The sequence below is a fragment of the Lampetra fluviatilis genome, chromosome 62 (genome assembly GCF_964198595.1).
Source record: "Lampetra fluviatilis chromosome 62, kcLamFluv1.1, whole genome shotgun sequence".
Lineage (NCBI taxonomy): Eukaryota > Metazoa > Chordata > Hyperoartia > Petromyzontiformes > Petromyzontidae > Lampetra > Lampetra fluviatilis.
In genome coordinates, this window is record NC_136336.1 from 4,258,962 (window position 1) to 4,282,193 (window position 23,232).

General features: G+C 52.5%; 1 protein-coding gene across 5 annotated transcripts in view; it reads left to right on the plus strand.

The window, feature by feature from the left end:
* Nucleotides 1-23,232, plus strand: part of LOC144951377 (histone deacetylase 4-like) — a 262,255-nt gene that overhangs the window by 158,891 nt on the left and 80,132 nt on the right. For 3 of the 5 annotated variants that reach the window (XM_078881609.1, XM_078881610.1, XM_078881611.1), the window contains one exon: nt 13,361-13,432. In XM_078881609.1, the coding sequence (XP_078737735.1) occupies nt 13,361-13,432 (72 nt within the window). Of the gene's footprint in view, nt 1-13,272; nt 13,433-23,232 lie in introns of those variants that run through there. The other 2 variants (XM_078881607.1, XM_078881608.1) reach the window with 1 other exon arrangement.

Below are 23,232 nucleotides of genomic sequence, written 5' to 3' on the forward strand. Positions count from 1 at the left end.
TCCAATCAAATCTTGACTTGAATCGCCATCATAATTCATTGAATCGCGAAGGCATGAGGTCGGGATGGGGGTGGGGGGGAGACCTTTGTTGAGGATAACTTCCTACCAGTGGCGTAAGCGTGGTTGGTATATCACTCCAGGTGCAAGACATCAAATGGAGGGGGTGGTGAGTGGGGTCAGGGGTCGTGGTAGTGAGTGGTGGTGGTGACTGGGGTCAGGGGTAGTGGTGGTGAGTGGTGGTGAGTGGGGTCAGGGGTAGTGGTGGTGAGTGGTGGTGGGTGGTGGTGAGTGGGGTAGTGGTGGTGAGGGGTGGTGGGTGGTGGTGAGTGGTGGTGAGTGGGGTCAGGAGTGGTGGTGGGTGGTGGTGGTGGGTGGTGGTGGTGGTGAGTGGTGGTGAGTGGGGTCAGGGGTGTAGTGGTGGTGAGTGATGATGCAATGCCCCCTTTTAAAAACAATCCTCCCTCTCCTGCCCGGCAGTGCAGCACAACCGCTTACACACCACACACCACAACGCTGCTGCTGCTGTAGAGCTTGCCGGCAGTAGCTACGTGCCTAGCATGCTTTGCCTCCGCGAGCGGAGAGATTTCTGCACCAGTTCCCTTTATGAGAGGACTGACCCACGCCGGTCTGTCTGTCTGTCCGTGCGAGCAATACAACAACTCTCCGTCTCGACCGTCTGTCTGCTTTAACCCTCCCTCTCTCCCTCCCTCCCTCCACCCTCCATCCAGCCACCCTCCCTCCCTCCTACTCCCCTCTTTTGTACGAAGCAGCTTCCCGGCCTGTTTTGATTTCACCCGCAGGGGCTGTCTGTATTGCCTCTCATGCTGACGCACGGGCCAAAAATAGCGGCAGGCCCCCCTCTCCCTTAGTCCCCCCCCACCACCACCACAGCCCCACCCCACCCACCACCACCACCCCACCCACCACCACCACCCCACCCACCACCACCACCCCACCCCACCCACCACCACGGCTCCACCCGCCCCGTACAGCCCCACGGCCAAATCCCTCCCGAACGCGAACCACCCCCTCACCCAGCTCTCTTACCCACCCCCACCCTCACCACCACCCCCCACCAACCCACCACCAACCCCCCCACACTCCTCCTCACCTAGCCCGGAGAAGTCTCCTCCTACGCCCCCCACCCACCCTCACGCACCCCCCCCCACGCCTCCGTGCTGCGTCAATACCACTTGGCCTGCACTGTCAAGCGCTGAGTAGACTTTGGCCTCCGTGACTAACGCTGCCTCTTATTTAATTAAATGCCCGCCTGTTTTCGTCTATTTTTGGTCTTCGGTTGCCGTGTGTATTTTTTTTGTTTAGCCCTCCACCCTGTTCCTGTTGTTTTCTCTTCAAACCCCGTGGTGGTTGTGGTTGGTGGTTGTGGCAGCGGCTGACATCATCGCAGTTTTTCTCCTGTACCCCCCCCCTCTCTCTCTCTCTTAGTGGCACACGGGCGATCAAAGGTGCAGACATCGTTCCCCAGGGTGTACAAGTGCGCGTGGTGTTGGCCCGTGTGGAGAGCGCGCTCGTGATTTGTTAGCAGCTTTGCGCTACGAACCCTCGATTCCCACTCACGGCCACCAAACACCACTGACGATAATCTGAACCGGTCCTGGGCCCCTCTCCTAGTTCGACTCGGGCTAAAAAGAGTACCTGGTGCGGTGTGTAAAAACATCTTCACCTGGGGAGACAAAGGCGGCCGGGCGTGGTGCTGGCCACCCCCCACCCCCTTGTGTGCCGTGCCGGCCTTCATAGATGCTCGCTAACATCACTTGCCCCAAACAGTCTGTGAAAGGCTATCCGGGGAATCTTTTTCTTTGTCTGTGAGCACACTCTACTCGTCATCTCGGTCAGTCAACCCCATGGCAACCGGGGTCTGTCCCGTGAACTCGCTGCCAGCGAGCATTCGACCACGTTACGTGGCCTCGAAGTGCACTTAGCCTGGCACAAGCCGCCGTGGTGACTTCACCGACGCTTCGTGGCGAACTGCGGCTGCTGTTGTCGTTGGACACACACAAACACACGGCCCTTCGCGTTACAGGTGCCACGCGTGTGCACGCACGCCTGCCTTTGCGCTCCGGCGACTGTGAGGTTGCTGGGTTGGTGTGGTTGAGCGTGCGATTGTTGCTGAACGGACGAGAAACTCGCCCGCGCGGGGCAGCGAGTTTTGGTGGCGGCAGGAGACAGCGCAGCGAGTTGGTTCCACGTCCCAAGCTATCTGCGCGTGGTTGAAACGGGTCGATCTCGTCTGTGCATTGCTGGGGATTTTCCCCAGACGTTCCACTCTCCTCCTGTATAGGAAATTATCCAGCATCAGGGCTGTTGCAAAGGAAGCCCCCCCACCCCACCTTAAAAATGGAAACGTAAGTCATCGGTTTTTTGTGGTCACACGGAGAAATCATCGTTTATTAGAATTATCATCAGTACAGTATTCATGTTATTATTACCGACCAGTGACTTATTCTGCTTGGTCTGTCCGGATTATGTGTCACATTGCACAGGAGGCAAATGAAACTATGAACTGAACCAATTTTTGGTTCTTTCGGTAAAGTCACGTAGAAGGGAAACAATACAATAATAAAAATATTAAACAATAAAATTCTCACGACGTTTCGACTGCACAACACAAGCAATCATCAGGTGTGAAATCCACAGCAAGAATTTTTTATATTTTCTTGCTGTGGATTTCACACCTGACGATGATTGCTTGTGTTGCAGTCGAAACGTCGTGAGAATTGTATTGTTTTATATTTTTATTATTTTATTATTTCCCTTATACGTGACTTTACCGAAAGAACCAAGAATATGTAATGAAGTCTTTTTTAACCACCGATACTTTTGGTGAACGTGCAAACAAATATGTCCATCACGAGTACGCGTGGTTAATGCAGACTTGGTTCCTTGGTGTTTGAACATCTTACCACAACTCCTGTTTTATTGCCGGAAAGGGTAGAACCCTATTCTTACTTTTCATACTTTGATACTGGCAAAAAAGGTCCCACGATGGCGCGTCCTTCCCAGCAACGGCGGGCAACACGCACCTCGGTGCGATTCGCGTTTGGTGTTACGTATAAACGCAAGCAGAGCGACTCCCCCCCCCTCCCCTCACCAACCCCCGCCCCCCACGGTAAGCCAGTCCGACCCTGCTAGGAAGTCAACAGCGGTCATCATAGGCACAGACGCGGCTCCCTCACCGTGGAAATGTGAGATTCCCACCGCCGGTTCAGGCCCCGCTGAACAGGAGCAAAGCCGCCCTGTCCGTAGCGTTGAGAGACGGCAACAAATTGTTTCTGTGGGGGGGGGGGGGACCCTTTTTTGTGCCAGTGTCAGAAATGACGGAAGATAAGAAACGGGTGTTTACCCTGCCTGGCGATAGAACAGGAGTCGCGGAGATGTTCGAGCACCAAATGTAGATGCCCCATCGCAAGGCACCGAGTTGCCGCACTAACCACGCGCGTCGTACTCACGGCACTCCAAGAAAATCGAGCGCGAAGAGGGGCGCACGAGCGTTTTGGTCGCGGCGGCTCGATCGAGCGAGCGAGGTTGTCACGGTTGGAGAACGATTGTGGAGTCTCACATTGGAGTACTGGTGGAGGCGGCGGTGGGGGGCGCTGGACGAGGGGGGGGGGTAGGAGAGAGGGGGGTGGTGGTGCTGAGATGTGGCCAAAGACTCTCACACGGATAGTATTTTATTTTTAAAATGTGTATGTGTGTGTGTATATAGTTGGTGGGGAGCGGTGGTGTAGCGGTTAGCGAGCTGCACTACGAACCTGGCGACCGGGTTTGATTCCCGCTCACGGCACAAACACCCTGTGACGATTATCTGAACCTATCCTGGGCCTCCCTTAGGTCGACTCAGCCTCAAATGAGTACCTGGTGCGATGTGTAAACATCGCCACTGGGGAGACAAAGGCGGTCGGGCGTGGTGCTGGCCACCCACCCCCTCGTGTACCGTTCTGGCCCCTACAGTCTGTTAAGGCTACACGGGGGATCTTTGATGTATAGTTGGACCGTTGAATATTGTTATGCAGGAAATATCACAGAAATCACGCTGTGTTCGGATTCGTCGCAGCTAAACGGGCGCCAGGCACTCTTCGGAGGTGCATGCAGCCCGCACTGCCATTGGTTGAGACGACGCCCACGTGGGTTTTGTGACGGCATTGTCGACGGGAAGCGCCTGTGCAGTAATGTGGTGGTGGTGTTTTCTTGCTGGTGTATTAACGTGCGCGGAGATTTAATGAAGCGCACGCGGTCGCGATTGCTATTCGTTGCGGTTGATGAGAGGTGCAACGGTTATATAACGTCTCTATCTTTATTCGCGTTGGATTATTGTTTTTTTCCCTTCGTTCATTATCGGCAATGCATGGAATTTGTGCGCACTCCCCTGTTTGCGGAGATAAATTAGGGTACATTCTGTACCGTGTTTACATTTTTCCGGGCGGTGCGGTGCTTTAAAAAAAAAGAGGATCACTGGAAGCATTTACAAAGACGAGGATTGAGTGCCGTAGTAGGGACGTTGCCACCGACGCACTTTGTGAGCTTGGCTGTTAGTGCCGTCACCTGCTGCTGCTGCTGCTGGATCTCAAATCTCGTGAACATCACGACGATTTCCCATTTCTTATCGGACAACGACGCAGCTGTTTCCACGCCGGTGGTCGGCAACGTGAATCCTGTAGCCGATTTTTTGCCGCGGGGTCGTCCCGCCATTCTGAATGACGCTTGCTTGACGGTGTGCTTCCTCCTGGTCTTCGCGCCTTTTTAAATCCTTTATATTAAGTTCACTTGCTTGCTTGCTTGCGCGCTTACGACCGTGCAAATCTTTCGGTCGTTTTTTAACCCACTTCCCGTGATCCAATTGAGCTGACATTTTGCACACAGACTCGTTGTGCGTGACAATTTATTTTCGTGAAAATTTTTTCCTAAATTTTACACTTTTTAGGAAAAAAAAATTATATTTAATTACCAATTGCTTAATAGTGGCAGGCAATCATCTGACCCATAGGTGGCAGCCATCTCAAGCCAGAGGACGAGAGGACTCTAGCCGCCACGCATATAAAGGATTTATAGTGAAAAACTTAGTTTTTACGGGTTAATTTTTTTGCGAATGCATCAGTTATAGATTCCTGCTCCGGGCCTGTTACCTGCAATTTCAATAATGCACGAACGAACTAAAACATTAATTATTGGAACATTTATGTATTCCATCCCCTCGCAAGACCAAAAAGAGGAGAACGCGGAATGCGCGGAACACGTGGATCGGAGAGACGGCGCGAGTTAGGAGACGCCCGATGGACTGTTAATAAAAGTACGTGTGCTTTGGGCAGCACCTGCCACGGTCAGAAGGGACGATGGTGGCCGGTGGTCGATACCAACGGCGTGGGGTGGCAGCCGCAGTAGGGAACGTAGCCCGTGAGCCCGTCGGCCACGGAGATGGAGCTACGAGATTGGCGGGCGTCTGCGCGCCGGAGCTAATCGGATTAATACTCTTTGTTTTTTTCGGTAAAGTCAAGTAGGTAAAAAATGTAAATAAATTAAATCACGACGTTTCGGAGGCAATACAAGCTTCTGTCTTCAGGTGGAACCGTCACAGCCAAATTACGACATTAATTTCGTGATTTAATTTATTTAAATTTTTCACCTACGTGATTTTACCGAAAAAACCAGAGTATGAATCCTTGCAGTCACGAAAACTTCAAATCTAGAACTAATCGGATGTGCTGCGTCGCAGAACCGTGATAGGTGTACTGGTTGTGCATGTTGAACTTTTTTCCGCACCGTCCGTGGCCAACCGGAAGTGCAGGGGAAGGACAACAAACGAAACACACAAAAAGCAGTTCTGAAGAAATTCGTTTGTCAATGGAGAAGATTTAAAAGTGCGCCGCTCGCAGTGGCTTCCTAACATCGGAAGGAAGAGCGTTCCAGATTCATAGACGGTGAAGACCTACGCAGGAGGGAGGGGAGGCCTCTACCCAGCAGCGGATAGATCACGGCTGACGACGACTATACGACCCTTGCCGAGAGTGAGCCGGGGCGGTCCGCGTGGCCACGCCGAGTTCGGTTGGCTCTCGCGCCGGTGACCAGGCCAACGAGAAGCCCGGACCGAGCACGGTCAGCCCGGAGCTTCGTGTCGCCGTAGTAAATAGCGTCAAGGACTTTTTGAAAGTCACCTCCCCCGGGGAGGGGGTCACATGCTGGGTGACGACGGATGGGGGGGAGGGTCATTCGTTACTCCCTCAACGTTTGACCTCGTTCCGGACGTTACCTCCCGCAGGTTCCTGGTGTTACCGACTGCCGTGGGTATAAATTCTACAATGCCCGTCATACTGAAACTTTGATTCGGTTTGCGATCAAACAAGCCGGTTGGCCCAAGAAGTTTGCGATTTTCCCCGCCGCGACTTGCACACAGTGGCCCTTTGCCGTAGATTTACGAGGCATAGCGAGCCCGAGAGCCGTTAACCCCGCGCACTTTTATTTACTGGCCTTCCCCCCCCCCCCCATCTTCTCTCTTGCTTTCTGCTTTCAAGTTTAATTTTTATGATCGGTTGTTAAAAAAAACCCCCAAGAACACAACGGTCACGCGAGTGTTTTTTTTTTCTCTTCAAACCTGAGCCCCACAGCCCACCGCCACCGCCCCCCCCACCGTGGAGTCTCGTGACACTGAATAAATAAAGTCCACCAAACTCCCCCCCGTGTAGTCCATTAAATATCAATGAGCGGCCGAGTTTGTCTGCTCTGCTTGGTTCGTCCCCTCTGCTGATGGGTTCACTCTGTGGTGCGTCTGCACGCGCACGTCGCCTTTCGCGGCCAACATGATCCGCGATGAACGTTTCTATTTCGATTTGAAGCTTTCGTGACTGCAGGGATTCATCTTCTTGGTTCTTTCGGTAAAGTCACGTAGAAGGGAAGTAATAAAATAATAAAAATAAAACATAATAAAATAATTCTCACGACGTTTCGGCCACAACGCAAGCAGCCGTCCCTCAGGTGAAGACCAGGTCTGTCGGGGAGACAGCGTCTGAATTCATTCACCTGAGGGGACGGCTGCTTGCGTTGTGGCCGAAACGTCGTGAGAATTATTTTATTATGTTTTATTATTTTATTACTTCCCTTCTACGTGACTTTACCGAAAGGACCAAGAAGATGAATGTTTCTTTGTTGGGTTGGATCGCGCGAATATAAACGTGTCTTTAAACCCGCCATCCGCCCGGCACGGCCAATCAGGCGAGGGTTTGTCACCGAAGCAGCAAAACGTGCCAGTTGGTTACTGCTTCAGCACACTGGCGTGTTGGAGAGTAAAGCGACTACAACATTTTGCAATTTGAGTACTGCGACGTTTCGCTGGTGATTAAAAAGCAGCCTGAGGAAGCGATTTGGCTGTTGGGTGGCGGTGGGTTAGCGACGCGTTTATGTTTAGGCGATCTAAACCCCCCCCAAAACATTTCTTTATTACGAGACGCTAATGTTTGCGACCGAGGCCGCCGCCGCGCCCTTGCCAACAGCGCCGAGCAAACGCGCGTTTCCGTGCCAATCTCGTTTGGTGTTGCGTATAAACGCAAGGAGAGCGACCCCCCCCCTCACCTCCAGTCCCGACGACTCTGCAAGAAGTCCACAGCGGTCATCATAGGCACAGACCCGGGCCCTCTTGCCACGAAAATGTGAGATTTCAGATTTCCACCGCCCGTTCATGGCCTCGCTTAACAGAAGCAAGCCATAATATATTTTTTTTGGGTTAGATATAAATGTGTCGTTAAACCCGCCACCACCCGATGCAGCCAATTAGTAAAGATTTGTCACGTAAACAGAACGTGGCCAATTCGTTGCGACTACAGCACACCGGTTGTGTGTTGGAGAGCAAATCCACAACATTTACAATCTGAGAACCAGCAAGCCGTCGCGTGAAAACAACAAAAAAAGCATACGGTGCAATTGTTATCGGCCAAACATCCCATTGGTGAAAGATGAGACCGCAAATGGCTTACACAGCAGCAACATCGCCCCTCCTCCACCCCCACCAGCACTCCTACGAAAAACTTGGCAGGGCCCTCTTGAAAAAAGAGTCTTGAGACTCGGTGAGGCTTTTCTGCGGAGGCCGACGTGGGGGCCATTCTGTATGCTTAGATGTACGTGCGTTGAACTGCTTTCGCGCCGTACGTAGCCAGCCGTGCTAATCGAAGGTGCGGTGTACGTACGTGCGTTGAACTTCTTTCGCACCGTACTTAGCCAACAATCGCTCATCAGTGTTGCGGAGTAAGACGAGCGTGTGGGGTCCATCGCCGCTCGTGACGGCGGTGCCCGCGATCGAAGCCGTTCAACGAAACTCTCCCGGGCGCGGCTGTCGATGTTCCTTCTCGTAATTGCAGCCACGCACGTTTTTTTTATACCGACGCGCGACCTAAACTGAGCGCGTGTAATTTTAGCTGCCACCAGGCCGTCTGTCCCGTGGCAAAAATAAAAAAAAATGCCAGCGCTTCATTTATACCGAGAAAACGTGCCGCATTTAACCAGGGCAGGTGTTGCGAAGCTACACGGGCCTATTGATATGCTGCTGGACTTGCCTAACGGGTGTGCGATCTAAAAATAGGCAGAATTTCTCTCTCTCTAAAACGTTTCGCGACTATAAAAGAGTCAGACAATGTTACTGGCGTTGGCCACGCATCCCTGGTGCTGAAAAACGACCTACAAATTCACCCGATTTGGAAGTTACACCCAGCGACGTCACCCCCCCCTCCTCCTGCGATAAACGTGGCAGGATCCTCGTTCAAAAGAGTCTTGAGGCTCGGTGAGGTTTTCCTGGACAAACAAGTGTACTAATAATGGCATCATTAACCCCTTTCCAAGACATCTTAAGGTTGCAGGGTGGGTGTCCTGTTCACCCCTGAATCGTTAATTTTATTTCGAGAGGCGTAAGTAGTGCCGTTGTTTTTAAAGACGTTGGTGCTCACCAACGGAGAACTGTAGCGACACGACCAATACGCTCTCCGATAGCCGGCGCCAAACTGTTGCCACCCACCGCATGGCCTTGTGGGAGCCTCGGTAGAAGACGTACCGGTAAAGTAATTTTTTTTTCCTTCCGACTCCGTTCCCAATGACGTCCCACAATATACGTCGTCGGAAACTTGGAAAGGGTTAAGCAAGCTGTTGAGTTGCCGTCATCTTTATCGGCATCGTCGCCAACCCCTTGAAAGTCGCGGGGAGGGTGTTCAGCATCCACCGAACCTGCCGCGCACAGGGGACGTCAACCTGTGTTTGATGCATCAATTAAAAATGCCCATTCCTGCCATAGAAATGTAGAATTTCCACCGAGTAACCTCGAAAACCCGCAGTGGCGCTAAGCCCCACCCCCGACGCTGCTCGTAAAGTGGGGGCGGGGTTTTTGAGTTTGCGGCACGTGTACTGTGCGCGAAAATTAAATTTTTTTGGTTGAAATTTAAAAAAAGTTTTTTGAGAATTCGTTACCGTTTGAGAGGGGCACGCGGCATATCGCAGCGCGCCGGGGTGTGTCGCGCGCACACCTCTCGTGCCGGTCTCTGCCAGGGCTGAGGTTGGCGGATCGCCGCAGGCTGGGAGCAGTAGGAGTTACCGCCACCGCGGCCACGCGTGCACAGGCCCGTGGCGGCCCCCGGCCTCGCTCGTGCCGCCCCCCATCTCGTCGACCCGAGATGGGGTTGGCGCTTGGGCCCTCGCTAGAATACGATGTCGGCGCACGGCCCGAAATGGCGGCACGCAGCCCGAGACTCTGCGTATCGATCGATACGCCGCGTACCGCTCGCTCCAAACTCGTGCTGTTGATTCCAAATGTGGAGGGGAAAACCGGATGACCCGGAGAGGAATCCACACGACCACGGGGAGAACATTCAAACTGCAAATATACAGCAGGCGCTAGGGTCGGGATCGAACCCACGACCTCCTGTATACAAGGCGAGGGAGTTAACATCTCCTCGCCACCGTGATGATGATGAGAGAGAGAGAGACACGCAAACTCCAAATATACAGCAGCATGCGCCATGGTCGGGATCGAACCCACGACCTCCTGTATACAAGGCGAGGGAGTTAACATCTCCTCGCCACCGTGATGATGATGAGAGAGAGACACGCAAACTCCAAATATACAGCAGGCGCCAGGGTCGGGATCGAACCCACAACCTCTTGTATACAAGTTGAGGGAGTTAACATCTCCTCGCCACCGTGATGATGATGATGAGAGAGAGAGAGACGCAAACTCCAAATATACAGCAGCAGGCGCCAGGGTCGGGATCGAACCCACGACCTCCTGTATACAAGGCGAGGTAGTTAACATCTCCTGGCCACCGTGATGTCGATATGTGGTGGTCACTGACACGCTCCGCATATGACGCCTACCCGGAGCGTGTCCGTGACCACCTGCGAAAGTCAGATTTGACGTTGTGTTAAAATCTATACTACATATTGTTTTATTCGTACAAATCAGCCCTGCAGATATTTGCGGTGAATATCTTCAAATACCTGTTTGACGAATTGGAACCTCACCAGAGTTTTTATGGCTTTTAATGTTTGGAACAACAAACCCGGGGGGGTGGCGGGGGCGGCGCGTGGTGCATTTTGTTAACAACTTTTTAGAACGTTGTTTTATATATAGATATACTTTTGTTCTTGAGCCTTGTGCGTCTCGTAAAAATGCAGCAATGTTGTTGTTATATGGCCATGGGATTTGGTGGCAACAAAGCCATAAAGCGCGCGCGCACACACGCACAACAAATACAGCAATCGCCGCACCGCGCTGAAATGAGTTAACGACCGAGAACCTTCGCTCGGCACTGTCGGCAGCTCTCGTTGCCTCGCCGGTGCATGCATTGCCGTGCCCAGAGTGTGTGTGAGTGTGTGTGTCTGTGTGTCAGAGTGTGTGTGAGTGTGCGTGAGAGTGTGTGTCTGTGCGTGAGAGTGTGTGTCTGTGTGAGAGTGTGTGCGTGAGAGTGTGTGTCTGTGTGAGAGTGTGTGTCTGTGTGAGAGTGTGTGTCTGTGTGAGAGAGTGTGTGAGTGTGTGTGTCTGTGTGAGATAGTGTGTGAGTGTGTGTGTCTGTGTGTGAGAGTGTGTGTGAGAGTGAGTGTGTGCGTGAGAGTGTGTGTCTGTGTGAGAGTGTGTGTGTGAGTGTGTGTGTCTGTGTGTGAGTGTGTGTGTCTGTGTGAGAGAGTGTGTGTGTCTGTGTGTGAGAGTGTGCGTGAGAGTGTGTGCCTGTGTGAGAGAGTGTGTGTGTCTGTGTGAGAGAGTGTGTGTCTGTGTGAGAGAGTGTGTGTGCGTGAGAGTGTGTGTCTGTGTGTGAGAGTGTGAGTGTGTGTGAGGCTGGATTGTGTGAGGAGCTCACAAATCCTTGAAAGATTTAAACACAGTCCCATCGGTGAGCTCCTCCGGCAGGGAAGGCTGCGTTGGCTGGGTCATTTCGCCCGCATGCCCAGCCACCGCATGCCTAAACAGCTTTTGTTCGGCCGGATCGAGGGGGCTAAACGGGCGCGGCACGGGCTAGAGAAGAGATGGAGTGATGTGGTACAGGAGGACGTGGAGCTGAGTGGACTTGCCGATGACTGGTACCAGCGGTTTCAAGATCGGCCTCTGTTCGATTCCCGTTCACGGCCAACACCAGTGACGATTATCTGAACCGGTCCTGCCCCCCCCCTCCCCAGGTCGACTCAGCCTAAAATGAGTACCTGGTGCAGTGTGTAAACATCACTATTAGGGAGACAAAGGCGGCCGGGCGTGGTGCTGGCCACCCAACCCCCACCCCCCCGTGTACCGTTCCGTCCTTCATTAGCTGCACGCTAACAGCACTTGCCCCAACAGTCTGCTCTTTCTATACTGATCTTTGTGTTTGTGTGTGCGTGTGTGAGCGTGTGTGTGTGTATGAGCGTGTGTGTGTGTGCAATAGGGGGTGGCGGGTTTGGGGGGACGTATGCTCGCCCCACCAACTCCCACACTGCGCGTGTGTGTGTAAGCGCGTGTGTGTGTGTGACCGCCACGCCGAGGAGAGAGCTAATTTTATCTGCCACTCCCACCCACCCCCCCCTTGTGCTATTTCAGTCCGGACGCGCTGGTGGTGGTGGTATACAGTGCACAACACGCAGGCACGGCGGCTGCCTCTCTCTCTCTGCGAGAGCGTTGGGTTTTTTTTTACTTACACGGATGACTTGTACCCCCTCTGCCCTCGCACTTTGCCTGCGCGTCTCTCTCCTGCGTCTCTCTCTCTGCCGTGTCTCTCTCCTGTCTCTCTCTCTCCTCCGTCTCGTCCGCGCTGCGCTGTCCACCTCGTTCAGAGCGAAGACGCGCGCGCGCGCTCGTCCGGCGATTAGCCCCGACACCGAGAGACAAAACTGAGTGGGGAGGGTGGTGATGGTGGTGCTGGTGGTGGTTTTCCCTCTCTCTATCGATCTCGGGCGACGTTCGTAAAGTCGTCGTCGTCGTCATCCTTGAAGCAAGGCGGGCAAAGTTTCGTTGTTGCTGCTGCTGCGTTACGACAAGAGCGCTGGGCATGTTGTAACGCGCGCGCGGCTGGCCCTGGATTTTTCTTCGCGGTCATGGGGGAGGCCTCTTTGAAATGACAACTAAATGACAGCGACGACGACGACGAGGAGGAGAATAACGGCGACAACGTCAACAATCGGAGTTTATTATTACTATCATCGTCATAATCATAGGTGTCGGATGCTCAGGTGGTGTCGCGGCACCCACCCCCCCCCACACCGTCTCTTCGCGGCGGCACCGCAGAGAGAGTGGGAGAGCCGCTGTCGCGAGGAGGAGGAAGAAGACTCGTGTAGCGCAGCGGTGGTCTCCTCCACGTTGACTTCGTTTGTTTGCCGTCACCGGCTCGCGAGCAATCACCTGACCACCACCACCAACCTGATTTAGCCTGGAGATTCACGTGGTCCGAGACCAAAACGATCCTCCTCCTCCGCCACTGCCGCGTGATTTTCCGTCTTCTTGGGAGAGTTTTTCTATCATTCTGCGTTGTGGTTCTACGACTTCTACTTCTTCGCTCGCCTGCTGACCCGGACGAGGAAATCGTTTCAACCCTTTTTTTGTTGTTGTTTATTTTAGTTTGTTGTTTATTTTTTCGTGGACGTTGACGGGTGGTGGTGGTGGTGACGGTGCGTGCGTGTTGCTGGACCGCTCTTCAAGACGCAAAGGGGAACACGTGCAGCATTAAAGGCTCGGGCTGAGCGAAGGAGCTGGGGCAGGAGGGAGGGAGGAGGAGGAGGAGGACTTGAGAGCGTTGCCGACGAAGACGGGCCCCCCACCCCCCCACCGTGACCCCACCGATGTTGTCTCTGCTGGGGCCAGGCTCCATGATGCTGCAGACGATTTACGAGTCCGAATCGCATTTCCCTCCAGACGGAGCGTCGGGACGGGAGCAGCCGCTGGACCTCGTGTCTCCGCGCAGGCCCGGCGTCCTCGCGTCCACAGGTGAGGCGCCAGCGAGACATGCAACGCACGTGCACGCACACAACAACAACAACAACTTTCGATTTAAAGCTTTCGTGACTGCAGGGATTCATCTTCTTGGTTCTTTCGGTAAAGTCACGTAGAAAGGAAGTAATAAAATAATAAAAATAAAACATAATAAAACAATTCTCACGACGTTTCGGCCACAACGCAAGCAGCCGTACTCAGGCGAAGGCGGACGGCTGCTTGCGTTGTGGCCGAAACGTCGTGAGAATTGTTTTATTATGTTTTATTTTTATTATTTTATTACTTCCCTTCTACGTGACTTTACCGAAAGAACCAAGAAGAAGAACAACAACAACCACCACCACGACGGCTCGACATTCGCCACCGAGTGGCGGGGACGTCACCACGGCGCTTGCGTGCCAGGCTAGGTGCACTTTTAAGGCTACGTGGAAGTGTCGAACGCCCGCTGGCAGGAGGAGGTCACGGGGCAGACCCAGGTGCCCATGGGTTGGCTGAATGAGATGACTGGCCGATGCACCACGTGTACACACACACACACACTTGTACACACACACAGATGCACGCGCGTGTACAAAACAAAGACAAAGATTCCCCACCCCTCCTGGATAGCCTGTAACATGCTGATGGGGCAAGTGCTGTTAGCGAGTAGCACCTATGAAGGCCGGCAGGGGGGTTGGGTGGTCATGGTTACTACACGCCGCACCAGGTACTCATTTTGAGGATGAGTCGACCTAGAGGAGGGGGCCCATGACCGGTTCAGATCAATCGTCACCGGTGTTGGCAGTGAGCGGGAATCGAACCCGGGTCGCCGGGTCCAATGCGCAGTGCGCTAACCGCTGCACTACCGCTCCCCACACACACACTGAGACACACACACTGAGACACACACACTGAGATACACACACGGAGAGACTCGCACACACACAGAGCCACATGCACACAGAGACACACACACACACAGAGACACACACACACACAGAGACACAGACACACTGAGACACACACACAGAGACACATGCACGCGCAACAACACAGGGAGATCGGCACCACCACCGGCTCCCGCACCCAGAGCGGTCGTTTCAGACTGTGCCCGTGGCGGTGTCGTCTCGACGGCTGTTTAACCAACATGCACCCACACGGGTCCAGCTAGGGACAATGTTTCCCCCCCGCCCCGCTCGCCCCCCCCCACCCCCCCGAGGCACGCTGAGAATGATTGATAAGCAGCCTTACATTTTGGGATCTTGGGTATTTCCACGGAGAGCTGAGAGTTCTGAGAGTTATTATAATAATTCACCGCTGCTCCTGCCTTGCCCCCGTGGCTCGCGGAGTCGGCGGTCGTTCATGTGCACGCACGCACGCACGCGCGGACTTGTGGTTCCAGCACCGTCGTGATATAAGAATAGGTTTTAACCTTTGGGGCAATAAAGCAGGTGTGTTAAGATTTTAGCACACCAAACTCAAACCTTTTGCAAGGAATCATGTGTGCATTAACCACATGTGCTCGTGGTGAACATGCAAACAAAAAACATGCTCTGGTAGTATATGATGCGTTGCCTTCGAAGCTGATTGGTCCACACCAGAGACAGCTTTCTTTAGAGCCTAGTCTCAATGTGTTTGACCAGCACGCTCCATTGGCCGCTCATCGTTGGTTGATCGCTCGCAGGGTTTCGCGTCTTCTACGCCCGTCCGTGCGTCGCCTTGACCGTCGGGCTTGTGTTCACCTCTTTCTAGTTTTTTTGTCCCCCCACAAAGCACTTTGCGCGAAAGAAGTTCAACATACACGCACGCGAAGAATCGTTCCGTGGTTCACATATTATCGAAGTGCATTAGTCCGTGGCGTTTACATTTGTTTCGAAAAGGCCAAACCGAACACAAGTGTGCACGTACGTTTAACTTCTTTTGCCCCGTACGTATCCAACCGTGCTGAACTGAGGTGCGGTGTATGTATGTTGTACTTTTTTCGCACCGTACGTAGCCAACCGTGCCAATCGGAGGGGGCGGTGTATGTACGTGCGTTAAACTTCTTTTGCACCGTACGTAGCCAACGTCACTGATCGGAGGTCCCGTCGATCAGGTGAGGCATATACGTCGGGTGAAATCCGTGAGTGGTATCTGAATCAGTTCTGGGTCTACGCCCCCACCCCCTCGCCACCCGCCCCTCCTTTACCAACCCGCACCAATCGGTGCGGTGAAGTATGGTCAAACAATCCCCATTACTGACACGGCATGGGGAAGCCTTCATCCACGGCTGTGAATCGCTATCGATATCATCGTTATTGTTATGAGCGGCGGCACTTGGATATAGAATTGAATCTCCAGTTTGGACCACTATCCTCGCCCCCCCCGACTAACAATTTCTTGCATCACGTTTCCGTTACTGAAATCGGCACTGTAAGTTTCACGGGAAGTGTGCATTTCCAAAGCGTGCGTGCGCGCGCGCGCTTGCTTACTTGTAAATATTCTTCTGCGTTCTGCTGCGCCGTGTGAGCGCGCGCGAGGTCTGTCGAGCGATCTGATCCGCGATGCGATGGACGGTCCGCGTTGCCACGGAGACGATCGCTGCACCACCTCGACCGCCCCATGCGTGTTTGAGGGGGTGGGGCGGGGAACGTGACAAAGGCCCCACTAAGCTGTTATAGTTCTTTTTCAGAAGTGACCTGGCCAACACAAATCATTGCCCAACGTGGATGTTTATAGCACCGGCCAAATACTCTAAACGCATGATGTTGATTCTACATGTTGAGGGAGAACTCGAAGGACTCTGAGAAATGTCCACGCGACCGCGGGGAGAGAGACACCGCAAACTCCAAATATACAGCAGGCGTCAGGGTGGGGATCGAACCCACGTCCTCCTGCATACCAGGCGAGGTAGTTAACATCTCCTTGCCACCGTGATGATGATGATGAGAGAGAGAGACGCAGACTTCAAATATACAGCAGGCGTCAGGGTCGGGATCGAACCCACGATCTCCTGCATACCAGGCGAGGTAGTTAACATCTAGCCACCGTGGTGGTGATGATGATGATGAGAGAGAGACACCGCAAACTACAAATATACAACAGGCGTCAGGGTCGGGGAGGCAGTGCGGAAGGCAGGTTTCTCACAGGCAATTTAAAACGTTCTCTGCTGTGACGCGTGGCCATTCTCCCTGGGCATTCCGCTCTACTATAGCGTCCATGCCATGCGTCCAAACAATTCCATTGCAGCTGGGGGCGGGGGCGGGGGGCGGCCCGTCCTGAACGCGTAGAGTTTCGAGACCTTTCCTTTTGCGAACAAAGACACTTTAAACACTTTGCCGTGCGCGCATCATGGCAGTAATGTTTACGAGGGTAGCGTTTGGGCCCCGGGTATTTTCAAAGCCGACGTAGAGTGGCGAGCAGCAACACCACTGGACTGTAACCTCGGTAAAGGCGGACTCGGCCCAAAAGTCAAACAGTCGTTATCTTGTTGATATGCCCCTAGTGTGCATGCGTGTCTGTGTGTGCTGAACTTCTTTCGCACCGTACGTAGCCAGCCGTGCTAATCGGAGGAGCGGTGTGTGTACGTTTGGTGAACTTGTTTCACACCGTACGTGACCAACAATGCTAATCGGAGGTCCAGTGTACGTAGGTAGGTTCAACTTCTTTCGCACCGTACGTAGTCGGAGGTGCGTTGTGTGTACGTTTGGTGAACTTCTTTCGCACCATACGTAGCCAACCGTGCTCATTGAATGTGCTCTCTCTCACGACTTCCGATCCTTGCGGATGAGCATCACAGACGCCGACATTATCTGCGGGGCTACGCCGCCGTTACGGCGCTTGAGCGACGTCGATGCCCCACGATCTTGACTGCGGTGTCAGAGTCGGCGATGGCCACTTATGGAGTAGTGCTCCGGTGGTGGTGGTGGTGGCGGCGGCGGCGGCGGCGGCGGCGTGACCGTGCGTGGCCTCTGGGTTCTCTTTCCCACAACGCGAAGTTGTCGCGCTTGGCCCGGGTGCGTATCTAGCAGATAGCAGCGGCTATTTGCTTTTTGGGTTTGCGCCGGGCATGTAAGATATCGCTCGCAAAGAAGAGACCTTGACATGTGGACGGACTAAAATTAAAGCTATAAAACGCAAACTATTTTTATTTCACCAGGTGTAAGGCCCACTGAGCCGTGTTGCTGTTTTTCAGAAGCGGCACGGCTATCACAAGTGATAGCTCAACGAAGTGGCTTATCATCACGTGGACATTTATAGCAGCCAAATGCTTTAAACGCGTGATGTCGATTCTAAATGTAGAGAGGAGAAACTGGAGGACCCGGAAGAAAATGCACATGACCACGGGGAGAGAGACATGCAAACTTTTAATTTTCAAGGTGTCTAGAGTGGCGATCGAACCCACGACTTCCTGTATACCAGGCGAGGTCGTTAACATCTCCTAGCCACCGTGACTGCACCGTGATACAGATTCTCGACAAGGAGGATAAACCATGACACGAACTCCGACATCCTCGCAGCGGCTTTTGGCTGGCCATCGAACAAAGACGGTCACGGCATCGCGTGATTTCAGATGAGCTTCTGCGGCCGTCTGGAACGCTCTTCTTACGATATTAGTAAGCCACTGGGGCCATGCACTTTTAAATCTAGATTAAAAACGCATTACATTATAGAACTACTTTTTGACTTTAGTTTCTTGTCCTTCCCCCCCCCCACACCTCCAATTAGTAGAGTCGGCTACGTATGGTGCGATATAAGTTCAACATGCACGTACATCGTGTTGCAAATTACCCGGCACCAACCCGTGGACAAATCGCGTTTCAGGCCCTCTCGTGAGTGTGCTTCAGATTTCTCCTCCCGACATTCAAATTCCTCACTTCACCCCCCCCTTCCCCCCGCCGCACGAGTGTCATTACTTGTTTTTGTGCTCGCACTCGTTTATCGTTACGCTTCTGCGAAAACGTTTAATTTTCTTTGAGGAAGAGGTTTTTTTTCAGCCGAGAAAAGCACTGCGGCTAAATATAAATCTGCACCAGGAAGTCTGTCAGAAGCGAAAAAAAATCGCTCAGCGCAGCGCTTTGCATACGCGGAGGTTCTTTATATAGACGTTCGGACGGCGGCGTTGCAACACTTCGAGGAATGCGCGCACAGCCAAAGTTGTACAATGCACGCACATGCACACACACACGTATGTATGTTTGTTGATCTTCTTTCGCACCGTACGTAGCCAACCGCGCTAATTGGAGGTGCGGGGGCAGGCCAACAAACTAAATGCAAAAAGAAGTGATGAAGAGATTAGTTTTCACTGTAGATGATTTAAAAGTGCACAGCTCCCAGTGGCTTCCTAGTATCGGAAGGAAGAGAGCGTTCCAGACGGCCGCAGAAGCGCGTGTGAAAGCGCCGCGTGATACGGTGACCGTCTTTTTTCGATGGCCAGCCAAGAAGCCGCTGCTGCTGCGAGGGGATGACCGGAGTTTGAAGTTTTCGTGACTGCAAGGATCCATACTCTTTGTTTTTTTCGGTAAAGTCACGTAGGTTAAAAAAGAAAACAAATAAATTAAATCACGACGTTTCAGAGGCAACGCAAGCTTCCGTCTTCAGGTGGACGGAAGCTTGTGTTGCCTCCGAAACGTCGTGATTTGATTAATTAATAAATGTTTCCCCAACGTGACTTTACCGAAAAAACCAAAGAGAATGGCTGATGCTCCTTGACGAGTATAAAAAACGCCTAGAGTTCATTTTTCTGCCCCCCCCCCCCCTCTCCAAGAATCCTCTTACGTTCTCATAAACGCCGGAGCTGCGTTTTTATTTGCGCGCGCAAAGCTTTCCCCGTCCGCTCACCTTCACGGCGGTTCAACTTTAACGCTGACTCCCACCGACAGTCGTTTGACCGTGGCCCGCGGGTGGGTTGGTGTGCACCGATCGTGGTGCGGTCACGCTTCAGTGGGGCTAGGAGGGCCTTGTGGTGTTGCCGTGCCAGGGTGTTCGGTGGTCGTGGTGTTCACCTGCTTGGCCCCCCTGTCTCCGACGGTAACATTTCCACGTGAGTAAGCCGCTTGAATGAAAACCACCAGGCTTGGCAGCGTATATTTAAGCTGGGTTGGAGGGGGAAGAGCGCCTTGACAAAATAATTCTGCATTGCCCATAAATATGCTAAATTCCGAGTGATATGCAAATTATTCTGTCAAGGCGCTCTTCCCCCTCCAACCCAGCTTAAATATACGCTGCCAAGCCTGGTGGTGTTCATTCAGACGCTGTCTTTCCGACAGACCTGTTCTTCACCTGAGGACGGCTGCTTGCGTTGTGGCCGAAACGTCGTGAGAATTATTTTAATTTTGTTTTATTTTTATTATTTTATTATTTCCCTTCTACGTGACTTTACCGAAAGAACCAAGAAGATGAATCCCTGCAGTCACGAAAGCTTTAAATCGGAATTTAAGCCGCTTGGTTGAGCTATCGTTGGTGATCGCCAGGTCGCTTCTGAAAAAGAGCTGCATAGGCTCAGTGGGCGTTACCTGGTGGCATAAAAATAGTTTGGTTTAAAAATAGTTTAGTTTATAGGGGGTGCTCAAGCCAATAATGCCTGAGTAGTCCAACAGCATTTCTTTAACGAGCTTGACTCTGCTGACACGTCCCCCGAAGGTCGAACCCAGTCCAGAGTTTGCTCGCTTAAGCAAATACCGCTCGATGATGTTGTTCTGAAAAATCCAATAGTCCTGAGGGATTAATATGATGATTATTATTTAGTTCGAAAGGGTTTATTTCTACGCGGAGACGCACAGTGGAATTCCGCTTCTGCTCGCTGGACAGATTGATCTGCGGCGGCGGCGGTGGCGACGCAGCTCGGCGATGAAGCGGCCACAAAACCCCGGGGTGAGGCCGGCACGCTAGGAGAGAGATACAGGAACCACGGACGCAGTATCGTGGATTGAATTACATCCATTGCGCCATTCTCACCGCCCCCCCCCCCCACATTTAAAACCTGGCAAGAAGCCACTGGATATACAGTAGCTATATAATGTTTTACACTGGAGCTCTTGACTAACCTTATCAGGGACGGCTGTGGCTTCACTGATTTTTCTTTTACTGAATGAAAATGCTGTTATTTGGGTGGCGGCGGCGGCGGCTGATTTTTAGATATACGTCTTTGGTTTGTTCGGGCAGTTGATGCCAGGACCCCTCGCCGGTCCTTTGAGCGGTCACTTGGCAGTCGCTTTCGCACAATGAGCTGCCCCCCCCCTCACTTCCACGTCTCTCCACGAGACCCCAACCCTGCAGCCAAGCGGCAGCTTTGGCTTGGAGCAGCCGGTGTAACGGGCCCCGAAGGTGACGCTGCAATCCTACTACGGGAGTCGCTTCGCCACCCGCTCGTGCTCTGTAAACGATCGGGAGTCAATGTCGCCGTGTGCCGCCCGTCTTTGGGGTCGCGAATCCAGTCATCGTCGTGGTGATTGTAGCACCTCCGGTGGCTGCGGTGCTCCCTGGAATTGATAACAGTAAAAGCTCTAACACGTAGCCTTTCACGAGCAATCGAATCCATAATACAGGTTTTTGTGGGTTATATCGCGTAAATATCTAAATGTGTCGTTAAACCCGCCACCACCCGACACAGCCAATTAAAAAGGTCGCCTGATGAAGCTAGTTGTAATTACTGGCGAAACGTCGTACTCAGATTGTAAATGTGGCTTTGCTCTCCAACACACCGGTGTGCTGTACTGGTAACGAATTGGCATTTTCTGTTTATGTGACAAACCTTACTAATTGGCCGTGTCGGGTGGTGGCAAGTTTAACGACACATTTATTTACGCAATCTAACCCACAAAACCTGGATTATGAGCAAAAGCTCTGTTATCAGTTATCCATGAGGTTAATTGAATATGCTGGTTTTCTGAGCATCATACTTACGGAAAGAAACCTAAGCGTAGATTTATGATATAGCAAATAATAAACTCCTTTATAGAGTAAACTTGATTTGGAGCTTTTGTGACTGCAGGAATTACTTTTCGGTTCTTTTGGTAAAGTCACGTAGAAAGAAAATAAATTAAATAATCCTTTATAGAGGTACTCACCAGTCAGTTGTAGAGCATCCTAAATTGATTGTAGAGAATCAGAGGGGCTGTTTTGAGTACAGTATACGGTAGTGCAGAACTGTACGTACAGTCTTCGGCTAGTGCCAACACTCGGCAGCGTCCTGAAGCTCCCGTAAACAACAACAGGTCTACGATGAGTGCACGGAAAGGTGCCGGATACGTTTTGTCCGGATGCTTCAAGGAAGATTTGTGTTGCCGTCTATAAGAGATGCCGGCGAATAGAGCGTTCTTGGATGGTAGAGTGCCGGACAGCGGAGCGTTTGCTCTATCGACGCGTCGTGTGAATTGGGAAAGAGAAAAAGTGGGGTGTTGCACGCGCAACTCCGATTTCCGCGTCCGGAAATCAGGAAGCGGCGTTGAAACGACGCTATCGGCGCGTCGTTACGTTAACTCGGCCCTGCCCGAAAAAAAAAATGTTTTAGTGAAGTTGCCCTGTTTAATGTGGAGCAGAGGTCGCAACCGGGTACCTGATACCCGTACCCTACCCGATACCTGGCTACCCGTTCCCGGCCGGGTACGGGTAGCCGTTTGCGACCCTGGTGCGGCCGGGTACGGGTACGGGTAGGCCGTGAGTCACTGGTGAGTAACCGTTTGTCACTCATTTCGGGTAGGGTACGGGTACAGGTAGGGAACGGGTACCCGTACCCGGCCGGGTACGGGTACCCATTTGCGACCCTGGTGCGGCCGGGTACGGGTAAGGAATCAAAACCCGTTTGCGACTTCTGATGTGGAGTGGGAGTTTATTCCAATGGAGGCGAGCCAGGAGGGAAAAGGATCCGAGACGTGACCGAGCACAGGTGAAGCGAGGCGGGGCGTAGTGAGTGGCAATGGAGATTATGAACGCAGGTGTTGAGATGGCACATTGCAAGTTGAGGTGCGGCAAACGATTTGTGCTGCCGGGATTTTTGTGAACGCATTGACCACATCAAACACAACTTACCGCTATGACAATAAACACAGCAATATCACCCCCCCCCCCCCCCCCCGGTTGACGCCGGCGATGCGTTCCTAAAAGGTGCGACGACGAATATCGAAACGTGGTGGTAAATCGAAGCGATTTCCAGGGCTCTAGTCGGTGGTGGAGGCGAGGCTTGGAAGGCGACGGATAACGAGAAAGAACAGACGGACAGACGATGCTACCAGCCACGTGAGCGTGCATGGCAAAGCGACGACGAGATTTGCTAAACGACATAAGAGGGGGGTAGAGACGTACATCGGGGTATTATCGCTGTACAGGAACTCCCTCTACTTACAAACGAGTTGGGTTCCGGAGGTCTGTTCGTAAGTCAATTCGCTCGTAAGTCCAACTTTACTCCTGTCGATTCCAAACACGTTGTACGGCGTGTACACTGAACTCGGGGGACTGCTTTAAATGTCGTATAATCTCCTGTAATCGTAGATGCCACTGGTTCTTCACGTTCTGCAGATGTAGATGCCACTGGTTATTCACCTTCTGCAGATGTAGATGCCACTGGTTATTCACCTTCTGCAGATGTAGATGCCACTGGTTATTCACCTTTTGCAGATGTAGATGCCACTGGTTCTTCACCTTTTGCAGATGTAGATGCCACTGGTTATTCACGTTCTGCAGATGTAGATGCCACTGGTTCTTCACGTTCTGCAGATGTAGATGCCACTGGTTATTCATGTTCTGCAGATGTAGATGCCACTGGTTCTTTACGTTCTGCAGATGTAGATGCCACTGGTTCTTCACATTCTGCAGATGTAGTTGCCACTGGTTATTCA